Source organism: Dysidea avara, chromosome 12 (genome assembly GCF_963678975.1).
Source record: "Dysidea avara chromosome 12, odDysAvar1.4, whole genome shotgun sequence".
Taxonomy (NCBI): domain Eukaryota; kingdom Metazoa; phylum Porifera; class Demospongiae; order Dictyoceratida; family Dysideidae; genus Dysidea; species Dysidea avara.
The window spans coordinates 25,200,974-25,215,435 of NC_089283.1; the positions used below are offsets into that span (position 1 = coordinate 25,200,974).

At 39.7% G+C, this 14,462-nt stretch overlaps 4 protein-coding genes across 4 annotated transcripts; 2 read left to right on the forward strand and 2 right to left on the reverse strand.

Annotated features, from left to right (window-relative positions):
* Positions 1-27: 27 nt before the first annotated feature.
* On the reverse strand, positions 28-11,156 carry LOC136240649 (uncharacterized). Its single transcript, XM_066031672.1, has 22 exons — positions 10,998-11,156; positions 10,778-10,941; positions 9,672-9,773; positions 9,504-9,617; positions 8,619-8,794; positions 8,031-8,381; positions 6,607-6,700; positions 6,509-6,560; positions 6,323-6,461; positions 5,124-5,636; positions 4,962-5,003; positions 4,831-4,910; positions 4,730-4,784; positions 4,231-4,365; positions 3,993-4,136; positions 2,923-3,011; positions 2,761-2,877; positions 2,563-2,708; positions 1,304-1,389; positions 1,189-1,252; positions 960-1,115; positions 28-368 (listed from the first exon to the last, which is right to left on the reverse strand). Exons 1-22 carry the CDS (start codon positions 11,003-11,005, stop codon positions 154-156), a joined length of 3,042 nt encoding a protein of 1,013 aa, XP_065887744.1. The 5' UTR covers positions 11,006-11,156; the 3' UTR covers positions 28-153.
* On the forward strand, positions 10,972-11,848 carry LOC136240657 (GTP:AMP phosphotransferase AK3, mitochondrial-like). Its single transcript, XM_066031681.1, has one exon. The coding sequence runs from the start codon at positions 11,049-11,051 to the stop codon at positions 11,757-11,759; it is 711 nt and encodes a 236-aa protein (XP_065887753.1). The 5' UTR covers positions 10,972-11,048; the 3' UTR covers positions 11,760-11,848.
* Positions 11,849-11,899: 51 nt separating this feature from the next.
* Positions 11,900-13,587, forward strand: LOC136240659 (profilin-1B-like). The gene is made up of 2 exons (XM_066031683.1): positions 11,900-12,104; positions 13,194-13,587. The coding sequence occupies exons 1-2, from the start codon at positions 11,973-11,975 to the stop codon at positions 13,479-13,481; spliced, it is 420 nt and encodes a 139-aa protein (XP_065887755.1). The 5' UTR covers positions 11,900-11,972; the 3' UTR covers positions 13,482-13,587.
* Positions 13,479-14,446, reverse strand: LOC136240656 (CAAX prenyl protease 2-like). Its single transcript, XM_066031680.1, has one exon. It carries the CDS (start codon positions 14,444-14,446, stop codon positions 13,559-13,561), a length of 888 nt encoding a protein of 295 aa, XP_065887752.1. The 3' UTR covers positions 13,479-13,558.
* Positions 14,447-14,462: the final 16 nt, after the last annotated feature.

Sequence of the window (14,462 nt, forward strand, 5' to 3'; positions counted from 1 at the left end):
TGTGTAGTATGCACAAATTACTGTGGATACTTTGAAAATTGATAAATTTATGCAATAATTGATTTGCAAGAACGCAGTCAAACCTTACAATTCAGGATAATAATTTCTAAAAATATATAATATTACAAATTAATTCACAACTACAAAAACTGACTAGCTGATATAATCAGGAATGTTAAGTGGCTTAGCTGACAGTGTTACTATGGCATCTCCCACTCGAGTTGTATCCTCAAAATCAAAGTCATAATTACTATAATCGTCAAGCAGTGATGTGGTACGTTCAAATCCCCTTGATGTGGCTAAGTCCATCGTGTTCAGTAAAGATGTAGCCGTACCCAACTCTGGTTTAGTCTGGGCAGCAAGGTTAGCTGTACAGGATCACATACAAAAATCAATGTGTGTTATGGCTACAGTGGAATCTCAGTAGTTGTAAAAATTCCTGGGGGCCACCTAATGTTCACTTCAGAATTGTGTGCTAAATCATCTTTCAAAATGTATTAGAAAAATTTCATGAAAATTCTTAATACAACTTTCACTATTCTAGTAGAACAATCAATTTTGAACTGAATGTTAGGGAAACTGAGGTTCCACTGCACCTCTGCTACATCCAATGGACAGAACAATAACTTTACACAACTGGTTCTTTGTAATCCTATAATAAATGACAGGCTATGAATACTAGTGTGTACAACAGACAAAGAGAGTGTTCATTAGTTCTTTCACCATATTAGGTGAGCCTGCCTGTCAGTGCCTGAGTGGCTTATGCCATGACTGCTCGGGATTCATGATGTATACACCCTCAGCCCTTGGGCTGTATATCAGTAAATCCATCAACAAACACTATATGGAGCCATAAGTGTCGGGAATGGAGGATTTTGTTGTACCAAACCTTTAATTCAAAGAGTTGTTAGGAGAGTTTCACTACAACACAAGAACTCAAGACTATGTTCACAACTTACTGTCACTGTGTGACTTCTTCATCGCAGGTGATGGTAGTTGAGGACCAATAAATGGTGCTGGTGCTGGAAATAATTTGGACAATTTTTCTGTGTCAGATTTTTCTTGCTGCAAAAAATCATCTATGTCAAGAATTTGTGGCACTAGTGGTGAAGACGCTGCAAGGAGAACTCATCACTTTACACAACACACCACACAACACGCCACACAACACGCCACACCACACACTACCTTGTACTGTCTGGTAAAACAACAGGTAGACATTTGGTGAGTCTATTTTACTATCTGGTTGTTTCTAGTTATAGCCCACCATTAGTGTATTATGTAACAATATCAGGTGGCTCACCTGAGACACCGTCTCATCATTGAAGTAATGCCATTGGTCAGATAATGTGTTATAGCTGTAGGCTGTGTAGTGACCACATCCCATTGCTACATGGATCACATGATACAGATCATGTGATGTTGCCACCACATAAATAAAGCATTCTAATGGTTCTTGCGTGTCAGTACTATGAGGAGCCCATAAGCACCACCTTGCAGAGCTCTTGACATATTGAAATACAGTCACATACATGAGATGGCCAACAAAAACTTCAAAGGTGAATTACACACTGTTAGAACTCTGTAGCAGGCTATATGTGTAAGGTATAAACATTGGAGGGGGATGGTAGATAGAAGCAGGTGGCTTGCAAAATCCTTTGCAACTATTTTCTATTACCGTATGCGCGGAAATTGTCACGGTTGCAAACTAAAACAGGATTTTCATGATATTATTTTCACAGATCTACCTCAAGTTTTCAAGGTTTTTTGTGCTTAACTGAAAAATTGTCTTGCAGCTATTCAAGATGGTATTAGCTAACGATTACGCTCGCGACTACGCGAGATATAATTTATTACTTTAAGCCAAACGCTTTTCCAAATAGCATATCACAGTCAACAATTGATTGTGTTAACAGGGAGCTGTGCTCAAGCATCACCGATAGCCAAGTGGGAAAGAAACGTGGTGAAGCTCGATGATGAAGAGAGAGCTATGGATATGCTGCAAAACACTGAATTGCAGCTGCCATTCAACATTTTGAAGCAAAGAAACTTCCCGAATTTAGGGAAGCCAGCATTTGTGGGTTCGAGTCATTGTCTATGTTGTACCACTAGCAAGCGTATACATGTGTCGCAAAGAAATGTTTCATGCTATGAAAATTTCATACATTTTATTTTTATGGTTGCTCTTTTAACTGTGAAATTCGTGAAAATTTCTGCATGTACAGTATGTCTTCCAGGTTCTAATATTTATTGCAAAACATGATAGCTAGCATGAGCAAATTTTCACAAAATCTTATGTTTGCAAACATTTCACAGAATATATGTTCCAACTACTCAACATTTCACCTCAATGGGACCAATGAGAACACAAATGAAACTGTTGTGATTTGTCTAACATGTAAAAATGAGATGGCGATAATTCACACAATATTTTTGGATTAAGAACAATAATACAAGGAGAATCAATCATATCTTGGTGAATTTTACAACAGATTCTATTTTGCAAACATGTGGACACACAACCAATATACATCTTATACCCGGAAATTATAATATACTAACTTCCAAAATGACACACTGCTGCTACCAATTTGAGTGTTGTGGCACCAACATTATCGTTTCCATGGCAAATATCACATGACCTCAGCTCTGGAGGGAAACTAACTGGAGTATCAACTTTTATTCCTTCACTTCCATGAAATACAAATCTGCAATGTTGCTTGTTATAGTTGTGAGCTATTAATAGATACGCACTATTACCTTTTAAGGTGAATAATTAAAGTGGATGGAAGTCGTTCAACTGACAAAACCCGACTAACAGGTTGGTTTCCTTGACAATGAGAACAATACCACAAGTTGTCATTTGCTAACTCCTCCCTGTGATGTTAACTTGTTACCATGACAATGATGACACTGACACACCTCTGAGAAAATGCCCTCAGGCAATCTTGAAGTGTGAGCTCCTGTTCCCATTGTGTTGCCATGGAGCTGTGTTCAGTTACCATGGATACCTGCACAATACAACACCATGCATGTAGCTGTTGTTTTTTTGGGGGGGTGGGGGAACACTTGGAATTTGAAGAAGCAGTAACAATGATTGAATCAAGTACATGTTCTTATTACTCCAATCAGGAGTGCATCAAATCCTATGGACAAGGGAGCGCATGTAACTTCGCAAAAAGCAAAATTCTACCATGTACTACAATAAGTAACTTTTAAAATTTCCTAATTAGGATATTATGTGGTGGCGCATGTTCAAATATGCCTTGTTTCTGCTGCGATGAAGCAAAGCTATTGAAAATGACATGACAGAGGAATAGTATATAGCACAGGACAGTAGTCAATAATCATGCAAAATTACTCCACTTGACTATTCCAAGCTTTACCTTCGACTCGACAATCTTCCCATCAAAGCAGCTTTGCTACCCTCACACTAGACTGGCCACTAGATGATGGAGTAGCATTCAGTGTATCCATGTTGCGTGTAAGAATGATGTAACCAATTATATACATAGTAACACTGGACGCCATGTTTGAAATTTGCCTGTAGTGTTGGTAGTGTACTGCCCTTGTCCGTAGGATTCAATGCTCTTCTGCTCAATAAAAAGTCAATTGCGTATATGCAAAATTACCTAAGACCCAACTAACTAAAATTCCACACCACAAGTTTTATTATTTTAAAGCAAAATTCTTACCTATCCAATGCAGCAAACCAGTGCTTCATCACTCAGGCACTTGAGCCTTGTGTAGACAAATCCTCCTGGAGCAGAGCTAGTGAGGACTGTCCAGGTCTCATGGAGAGAGATAGTGGGACCCAAAGTTCCACAACAACCCCAACACCACAAGGCATTTGCTTCCCGAGTAAATACCAGGTACCCACACACACTGCACGTACGCACACACATACGCACGCACGTACACACATATGCACGCACGCACGTATGCACACACGTATGCACGCACGCACACACACACAACACATACACACTTACACTATTTAATATTTCATCATAGTGTTCTCTGCTGCATGTGATTGCAATGTGATCCCCGGGTTTGAGCAGCATTTCAGGGGCTTCACTGGACACCATACACCCAGTACACTTCACCAAGTAGTCACACCGAGAACAATGGCAACCCTAAAAATGCAGCACTCAATATTTCCCTCGTGGTACAGTTAGACCCCCAGCTATGGTCGGATAACTGAGGGTGTACAAGTATTGGAGAACTAACCGTGATGTCTGTTAAATACAGGTTGAGTGTGTTTCCCCACCCTTGGACGGTGGGGATTGATTGTTGTATGGTACGATACAAGTCTTGTCCTGAGGTGGGAGTAGGCAGGTAGAGGATACGAGGGTGACCAAATTGCTAGAAAACATGAAAGATCATATACAAGCTGGAGGTTAATCATGTACCACATATGACATGTGCTGTTAATATTTTGTGGTCTTATTCAGTGGTCACAGTATCATCACTTGGTAACAAGCTAGGTATTGCCTAATATGCACATGTGTGTGTGTGTGTATGTGTGTGTGTGTATGTGTGTGTGTGTTTGTATGTGTGTGTGACACACACAAACACACCCAGCCTCTAACACACACACACACTAGTCTGATCCCTAGCCATCAATGCACTTGACAACGTAAACGTCTTAGTGTGATTGAACAAGTGGGAAGCTGGGGATGAGACTCTACTGGGAATATGCACTACCCAGGTAGCAAATCCTCCTCACCTTTACACTATTGTCAGTGTCCACCATTCTGAACAAAATGTTGGTTTGTAGCAACCTGAACATGCCACTATAGCAACAGTAGATAAACCAAGTGATATTACCTGATAACACTTGATTGGTCAGTTTCACTGGTTGCCAAGGAAACAAAGTCCTTATCAAAATCAACTGCTGCAGAGCACACCTGCAGGGGAAACCCCACACACATCATTACCATGTTAACACAGCAACTCACTGGACACTGCATCTTATCATCGCCATAGTGAGCCCGAGATGCCTACAAATAGACATGACGTTATATTTTAACATAAACTAGTACTTCGACTTTCTCACAATGTAATTAAATGTATACACAAAAAGACACTATCCAACCTCAGTACAGACATACACTACACACCTGGAGGCAAGTATCACAGATAGATGCTCCACATTTAGCATGTCCCTTTAATTCTGTGTCCAGTAGTTCCTCCAAACATATGGCGCAACAATGCCACTCTGTTACCACAGCAACTGGCTCACTCTTCATCAGCTTTGCTGGGGGACTCCCTTGTCCACCATCACTGCTACTGCAGCCACTCCCTTCATCACAGGCTGCAGTAGCTTGTGGGTGTGACTCAATGATGTCATCAGTATCACCTGATGTCAAAGGGATGTAGCCTGCCTGTTGTGGATCATGCTGGGTATCATTTGATCCCGGCTGGGCATCACTTGATCCAGGTTGGGCATCATGTGATCCAGGCTGTGGATCATGTGATCCAAGCTGGGGATCATGTGATCCAGAATGAGCATCATGTGATCCACCTCCACCTGAGGTACCATTTCCACGACTACCATCACCCACGGACATCATTTCTATGGCATACAACTCATATTTGTTGTCATCAAGACTCTTTATTGCCATGTCATTAGCCTAGTAGTGACAATGAAACAGTAAGTGTTCAAATACATGCACTTCTTAAAGCAGGCACATGCCTGGTTGAAATTATATAAAATGTGTGTGTAGTGTGTGTGTGCGAGCGTGCATGCATGCATGCGTGCATACATGTACACCAATATGAGATTTTGCTGATATTCCAATAACCGATATTGGATAATATTTTCAAGCCGATAAAAGTAGCCCATCCTATATAGTACTACATGTGTATATTATTTTACTAGAAATTTAATTATAAAGGACCAGTTTAGCTTTTTATAGTGCTACAAATATAGCTGACAGTACGGCAGTAAATGTAGTGCAGGAGATGTATTAGTTGGTGCACATGAGCATGAATTTCTTAATAAACACATATATCTGTACCTGCTGTTTTTTTCCGATACCGATATACAAAAAATACAGCTGATATAATTATGGTTTTTCCGATAACCAATCTGATTATCAGTGCAACACTAACAGTAGTTCTCATGAAAAATGTTGGAAGTTCACACAACACATTCCCATAGAATCAGCTCTCAGAATAAAGGGCTTGACCTTATCAATAGTTCTCTATCACCACTAGAGGTGTTAATTTGATCAAAGATGAACTTGAAAATTTAGCACACATAAACTTAATGGGAAGCTGAGCATTACATCAAATGACATCATCAAGATCACCTTACCAACACTCGCTGGATGTGATGAGAAAACACCTCGGCTAATATGATCGACTGCACAGATGTCTCAATTAACTCTAATATTTTCACTAGCTCCTCCTTTACTGTTGCTACGGTAGCATTGCGCAACACTGTCACCAATAACCTAGCAACCAACATTTACCATCTTGTTATTACCATAGCAACACATACTTTACAGGAAGATACTGGTTTCCATGACTACTCAAAGGAATCCATGTCATTTCTGTAATTAAGTCTCTATCACCATGACAAGAAATTACACAACTTACTGATTTGACGCTCATAAGCATGGGGCAGTGGTACAGGGAGGAACAAAAATGGCTCCACCTTCGTTGATACATAGCCACACACACTACACACCACCTGGTACCATGGTAACAAGGATAAGGATTATAGTATGTTCACGTTGAGCTGAATCCTGAAAAACAGCTAAAAATTAAAAGTTATTTTTTCTCAACAGAGTTAACATTTCTGCCAACCAGATGATTATTGGAAACAGCAAAGGTGTCAACAACAGACACATACGGTTTGGCTCCATTACAGGTTCGGGAGAGGGCTCTAATGGACATTGTACTTATATGGCTTCTCCATAGGAAATGTATTGTGAAAATTTTGATTGGCCGTAAATATTATGTCAAACATTTGAACAACAAGATTTTGAAATATTTTTAGCGGGTCAAGCAGTACTACAAATGAACCAAATTTCAAGATCATGTGTAATTGTATCCATGAGTTATTAAATGTTTTTGAGGATTCAGCTCAACGCAAACATACTATAGTATAACAGACAAAGGAGGTTGATCATCACACATCACATGATCTTTAGTTCAACCCCAACACCTCAGTATCAATACCAAGTATTCTAATGTGTGAATTGGTAGTGTATCGTGTGTCCCAGAACCCTCATAAACCTTCTTTCAGCCACCCAACACAATACATCACTTTCCTAGCTAAGAAGCAAATACTACATTATCCATACTTGTTGTGAATACAATATACGAAGTTACCAATAATCAGTGCCAACACCAGGTTGTACCATATTTGGTTACACAATTACACATGTCAACATGTCAACATGTTTAAGGGCTGTGATGCGTGGCCACCCTCCCCTGACAACATATACACTAAATCATACGAAGGGTACTGACCCAGAAATTATAAACATGGTGATGTCCATTACAAAGAAGTCCTGGTTTAGTAGACATTTTAATTCAAACTAATATCACCAACATTGATTTACCAAGAGAGAATTACTTATACAGGAACACAACATCATTCTGAAGTGGGCAAAAAGATTAAAAAGGACAACTGATAAGTGCTACCAGCTAGAGGGACCACCCCTCCCCTCCCTAGAGATATCAGATAGTCAGTGAAAATCACTCAAGTACACTAGACCCTTTGTTAATCTGAAATTGATTATGGTATTACTAATAGTTCATGTGAAGATGTATGTTCTATTAGAGTGGTTGAACAAAGCTCTGTAAATGTATGGATTTCAATTATCCTGCACCTTTAATTATTGGAGTTCGGAGGGCCTAGTGTACTATTGTGTATCAAATGGATACAACTAATTTGTTCTATGAAATATTTTGTCAACAAGTGTAAATTTTATAGCAAGAGTTCTGTAAATCAATAGTCTTCCAATAATCTTAACAAATCAAACACTTAGTGACCACAGCTGGTAATGAATTACCTCATTGTGTAGAGATCCTTGAAACTCATCAATGATGTCTGGTGGTTCAGTTGTCTCTCCTGGTGAGGACGTCTCCATAGCTGTGTCATCATCACCCCGAGGGGGTGAAGATGGTGACATGTCACACTGGGGGGATCCCGTGACATCATCCTGTGATGATGCTAACATGTTATCTGTCTGCTGCTGTGGAGATGTGTCATCATCTTGTTGCTGTGGTGATGACTCATCATCGGGCTTGAATACATCTACACCTGGTTGCCTTGACGACTCTTGCTCAGTTGATGTCTTAGTTACTGTATGATTGTCTTGTAGAGATCCCAGTAACAAGGCCAGGAACTCTTGACAATCTTGCTGCAATATATCAAACATGTGTCCTTTAATTTAAAAATGTTTACAAAGCAATCAGCCACTACTTTTAAAGGATAAAGATAAGCAAAAAACAGAAGGTGACATAGGACTATAGAAGTCATTGTACCAAAATTCCAGAAAGTAAAACTTCAGCTAACTTTTTCTGTGAAAAAGCTCAATGGGGAAATCCCTGGGGTAACTAGTCACTAGCCATAAGTAGTAACACCACATAGATTATACCTGTCTGAAGCCATTCAACTGAGGGTGCACAGCTCCAAGAACTTGTTTGAATAATTTAGGATGCAATGAGTGATATTGTCCACACCAGTATTTCTTGATCAACAAGGATAACTGGGACTCTAACTGGTGCCTCATCCAGACCGGTGACTCCTCTGGTACTTCTAGATGATGCTCACCTAGCAACAATAAGGAGTGGCTTAGCAACTAAACAGTGTACCATGAAACACAAGGCTTTTGTACCTCTTAGCTGCAATACAGTGAGAACTCTCTTAATTAATTAATTAAAAACTCTCTAATAGATCTTAGAAAATGGTATACACAAAATTCTTTGATCTTTGGGAGATAATGAATTGACAATTAAATTAATATTAAGTTAACTACAAACCTTCTATGAGTTGAATTTGCAAGGCAATTGGGAATAGATCTTAATTAGTGTATTGTTAAAAATGAAATAGCAATGTACAGTGAGATATGAATGATGGAGGAAAGTGCCATGGTCATATTATGATCAGGAATATGGCTGTACCATGTTTCTCCTACAAATAAAACATACTTTTTTGCTAATGCAATGAATTTCTGGCTATTGTTTAGGGTGACTACTTTATTAGAGCATCTCGATCTCACTGTTGTCATTTAAAAAAAGACGATCTCCCTATAAAAAAAACTCTTTGAAGTAAGGGCACAGCAGTCAAATCTTCACCATGATATTGGTCCCAACTGGTTTGGCTCAAAAGAAGTTATCTCTTAAACAGAACAACCTCTTTATTCCAGTGTTTTTTTTTTTTTACAACTTTTGTAGTTTCAAATTCTCTAAATTTATAGCTTCACCAGTGAGGGACAGTCCCCCTTAGCAACAGCATGTTCAACCACATAATATACACTCACCAAAGAAATGCTGGCAGAACCCAGGGATGTTGTAAACACACTGCAGGCCAGCATTCATGTAACAGGTGTTACCCATGTTGATCAGTCCACATACTCCAGGCAATGCAGTGGGATCTAGCCAATCACAGCAGCTAAGAACAAGCCACACCCACCACATACACTACCCACCTCTTGTATCACTTGCAGGTGTCCCACCAACATTAACTACCCCAGGTTGAGCTGGAGATGGTAATGCCATTGAAGTGCTAGTCACCCCACCTGTATCTTCCTCTGTAACAATACCATAATTGTACCAGGGGAATTTCCCTTAACATAGACAACAACTAATTGATTATTATCCACAAGACTATATAATAGAAACCAAGAGTATCGAACAGGTGTATTAGCCCGTGATTAATGATAGCATGAAGTAACACGGATATTGCAGTAATTGTTTGTTTATATTGCCATTAAGGGTTGCTATATTTAGCCCAATTTGGCCACTAAACCAAGTGAAAACATGATAGCATTAAAAGGGAAATGACTAATGTTAAAGTTCTGGCACTGCCAAGCGGATCCCTGAAGGTGTGGCAACATGCTCGTTTGCACAACCATTGTTTTAGTGAGCTGGAGTTGTCTTGGGTCCTTACTACACTTTCCTTGTACAATAACTGTTGAATACTTGGTTGAATAACACGGAAAACTGGCAAAGACCTGTTGCCACATACGCATTTAAAATTACCACTTCACATAAACGAACAGTTACTGAAATATCTGTGTTACTTTATGCAATCATTAATCACTGGCTGATACACCGTTCTACACTCTTGGTTTCTATTATATACTCTGCCCCTTCATGCATACACATATTAATTCCAGATGAAGGATATACCTAAAACCCACATCAATTGTTGTATGGGAGTTAGGGTTTAACAGACACTACACAGTGACCAGCAATACAGCCTGGCAAAACTTGATTGTTTTTCATCTCCACCCGCATCCCTTTTTACCCCTAATTTCATTAATAAATGACCTCAAACCTGCATGGAAATCCGAATTTTTGTGGATGAGAAACAAGTAATCAAGTTTGCCTGGCCTAATTCAGTGGGGAACAAGTATCAAATTTCCGTGTCCTAAATGCAAAATGTGCCAATGGAGCCACATATTTTACCTGGGGGGTTTCCCTCAGCACAAACAACAAATCTCACATGAGCACAATATTAACACATCAACATCACACTGATGTAACACTATCAAGGTTGCTATTGCTTCTATACATTATAAAATTTGTTTACCCCAATTCTCTGTCTGTGGTATTTTGAACTGTCCTACTGGGTCAGTTTTGGGCAAGAAGTCGCTCATTTCCTGTCCAGGTGGCATCACATTGGGAAGCCACTGGTCCGACTCACTATCTTGTGTCGCCAGCAATGGCGTCATCTCCTGCTCGTGTAAAGATTGCCTGGATTTCCAATAAACGCTCACTTTAATAACAATTAATGCAACGAATTTACGTACTCATCCATTGCCTCCTTGCATGTAGGATAAACGATTAGCGATAAATCATCGATGCTCCCTTTGTGTGAAACTCCAGGTCCATACAGTTATACGATTAAGTATCCGGGAATTCTAATGGCTACAAAGGTGTTACATGCGCTAATTCTCGGACCTCCCGGTGCCGGGAAAGGAACTATCGCTTCTAGAATAGTAAAGACATTTCGACTGAATCATTTATCAAGTGGGGACTTATTCCGAGCTCAGATAGGCAAGAAGACAGAAATAGGGCTAACAGCTAAGTCCTACATTGATAAGGGATCTTTGGTACCTGATGACGTCACTGTTAAACTAATGCTTAGTGAATTAAATTCATTCAACAATCAAGGATGGCTCCTGGACGGATTTCCTCGGACTGTAGCACAAGCAGAAGCATTAGCCAAGTCAGAACAGTTGGACACAGTGATACACCTTGATGTGCCATTTGAGACAATCATTGATCGTATCCGTCAGAGATGGGTACACATTCCAAGTGGCAGGATATATCATGAGACATTCAACCCTCCAAAAACACTCGGCAAAGATGATATTACGGGAGAGCCACTTGAACAACGAGAAGACGATAAGCCAGCATCTGTCCAGAAACGACTAGAGTCTTATCAACTAGAAACAGCTCCAGTATTGGAGTATTACAAGCAGAAGAAGATTTTGACGACGTTTAGTGGCACAGAATCCAATGTAATATGGCCACACGTGGAGGAGCACATTAAGAATTTGACTAGCTAAACCTCTAATAATTTATTGTGTGTATTGCAGTGGAGATACCACCTCATATTCTCATAGTTTGATTAAGTACTAGCCTGTATGGTATTGCAGAGAGTCAGAGGCTTCACATTGGAATTTGATTTGTGGTACTGTCTGCCGAAAAGCGCAAGCGCATGTTCTTTTTGGTGGGCGTGGTTCATAGCAACAACCTATTTCACAAGATCAGGATACTTGATGACAAACGTTTCTAAACGGAAGCAGTGGCAAGCGTACGTGGATGACGCGCTGCTTCGCACAGGACAAGTGCAAAGCGCGGCAATTTATGGTCTGGACGGAAAAGAATGGGCCACCTCCAGTGGATTTCAGGTATAGTCTTCGAACTATTATAAATAGGATGACGTTCGCATTAGCGTCATCACATTAGTGAAACGATCGATTCTGGTCAGCTAAATTAATTATATCCCGGGGGTATGGTGAATACGTCAAAGGGGTGGGGCTGTGCTATGATTGAAACAGCTGCCCGTTGGGGGGTTGCCTAAGACATTAACAAGTAATTAACACTTTATAATTATTTTAATTAGTTAACTATAAAATATCCAATACTGAAGTCAAATGAAGAAGTTGTGGCTGCAAACTGTCTATACTTGTATTATAGTTATCAAAGGACAGCTTTGCTAACATGTAAACTTGTCATCTTTAATTTCCTCCACCAAAATTTCATCCGCCACTTCTTGGTGGAATTCTCTCGAGCTCACTAATACCACACATGTTACTTGTAATTATAATAAATTTATATATAATCCTCTGTTAAGCAAAGCTACTTTATGTGTAACATAGCTATCTAGTGGTTGTGTTTTGTATTGTTTATTGTTGCTCTGGTATGAACAACTACCGTGAGAAAAATTCAAGCTGACTTTGGGATCAAGTCACCACCTGGTCTGAAACTTTTTATTGATGTCAAAATTTCTGACTTGTCACAGGTCAGTGTCAGGTCCCCACATGCCAACCAATAGCTGCTGGGGCTAATCTCAATTCTAGATGTTCAGTGATTGTTCGTCTGTTCCCAATTACTATTACACAAAATTGCTGGAATAGCGAAATAAATATCAGTTAAACCATATGAAGCTATCAGTTCAGTTTAACAAAAAAACAGCCATAGGTGTACACAATGGTATGTCCAAGTATCAAATAATAAATACCAGAGTGTAGCCATATGTGAAATTTGTTAACAATGGTGCTTTTAAGAATGTACAAAGGACACAGCCTTCTATTATCAGATAAGAAAAATGCCTAATATATAAGGCCACGTACTAATCCCCATGTTGCCGTTCCCCTTACTTTTGTGGTTCATATAAGCCAAGTCATCTGAGCTACCTATCTGCCAAGTATTGGTGATGCAAAATAATAGCTTATGTGACTTACAATTGTTGTACCCACTAACCGTACCATCTATAGGTAAAACCTGAGCAAGTGACAAAGCTAGCAGCGTGTATAGTGGGGGACAGTGCAGAGTCATCTGATCTCTACAATGGTGTTCAAGTTGGAGATGAGAGTTATGTCTTCTACAAGTGTATACCAGACAAGTACATACATGGACGCAAGTCTACCAAAGAGGAAGGCATTTTTATAATGAAAACAAGAAAGGCAATGTTGTTTGGCACTTACGGCAGAGGAATACAATACGAAAATTGCTGCTCAGTATTGGAAAAACTAGCCGACTATCTCAAAGAAAAAAATCTGTAAAAATAACATAACTAAATAATGCACTGTAAAATTAAAGGCACACATTTTATTTTTGCTATGCTATATATGTACAATTGTTATAAATAATACAAAGAAGGGTCGGTAAGTGGTACTAACAAGCTAAGAAACCCTAAAAGTCCACACACGTACAATGTCCATAGTAGCATAGAGTATTTGCTCCTGATGAGAGTATCAATGTCAGGTAATCCCATAAAGTTACAAAACATGTGAGACACAACTGGACTGGTGAGGTGCCCTGTCCTGATAAACAGAAATGCAGAGTACAGTCCAAATAAGGATGTGTAGCAGAATTGTACTGTTGTAATCAAAAGTGCGTGCACCAAAGGACGTTGTCTCCAGCGATACCACTCAACCAAATGGTGCAAATGTGCTACACCAAAGAACAGCGGACACACTAAAACTCCAATCCACTTTCCCATACTGGCTGTCAACATGGGTAACATACAAGCTCTGAACACAAACTCTTCCACAAATGGAGCCACAAAATAGTTTCGCAAACAAATCTCCAGACAAAAACTTAATCTATAAGCATTGAAGTGCATCAGTACACTATTACTCTGACTAGCAAACGCCATCAGCGTGTGAATGATCACTCCAGCATACAACACTATTGTTAACAATAATGGCAAAATGATTGCTGTGAGAATTCCATCAGTTTTTATTCCTAGCACGTGATGCAGCTCAGCCCCTTGTTCAGTAGTTGTACGATCAGCCCAGAGCAGCAAATAAAATGGTGAAGATATCGTTACTATCCCTGTGAGCAGCATGCGCCAACGAATAGTCTCCGGATCATCCCGCGGCTTGTTGGTAGGCGCTAAATAGAGACTGCCCACGAATGCGACTGCCAGGATAAAACAAGCTATCACTCCTTCATGTACGGCAAGCGTGTCAAAAGAAATTAAGGGTGCCATCACCTGCATGGTTTCGTTGGGTTCTTGTAGCATCCAGAATTACTTAATT

Excerpts from the sequence above, each read along its gene's own strand:
- LOC136240649 (XM_066031672.1), bottom strand. Across the intron at positions 6,561-6,606 it reads TGCTTATGAGCGTCAAATCA|AAATGACATGGATTCCTTTG; the intron begins GTAAGTTGTGTA and ends ACTTAATTACAG. Across the intron at positions 1,116-1,188 it reads GTTTTACCAGACAGTACAAG|CGTCTTCACCACTAGTGCCA; the intron begins GTAGTGTGTGGT and ends TTCTCCTTGCAG.
- LOC136240657 (XM_066031681.1), top strand. The coding sequence starts at position 11,049 with ATGCTCCCTTTGTGTGAAACTCCAGGTCCATACAGTTATACGATTAAG.
- LOC136240659 (XM_066031683.1), top strand. The coding sequence starts at position 11,973 with ATGACAAACGTTTCTAAACGGAAGCAGTGGCAAGCGTACGTGGATGAC. Across the intron at positions 12,105-13,193 it reads CCACCTCCAGTGGATTTCAG|GTAAAACCTGAGCAAGTGAC; the intron begins GTATAGTCTTCG and ends TACCATCTATAG.
- LOC136240656 (XM_066031680.1), bottom strand. The coding sequence starts at position 14,446 with ATGCTACAAGAACCCAACGAAACCATGCAGGTGATGGCACCCTTAATT.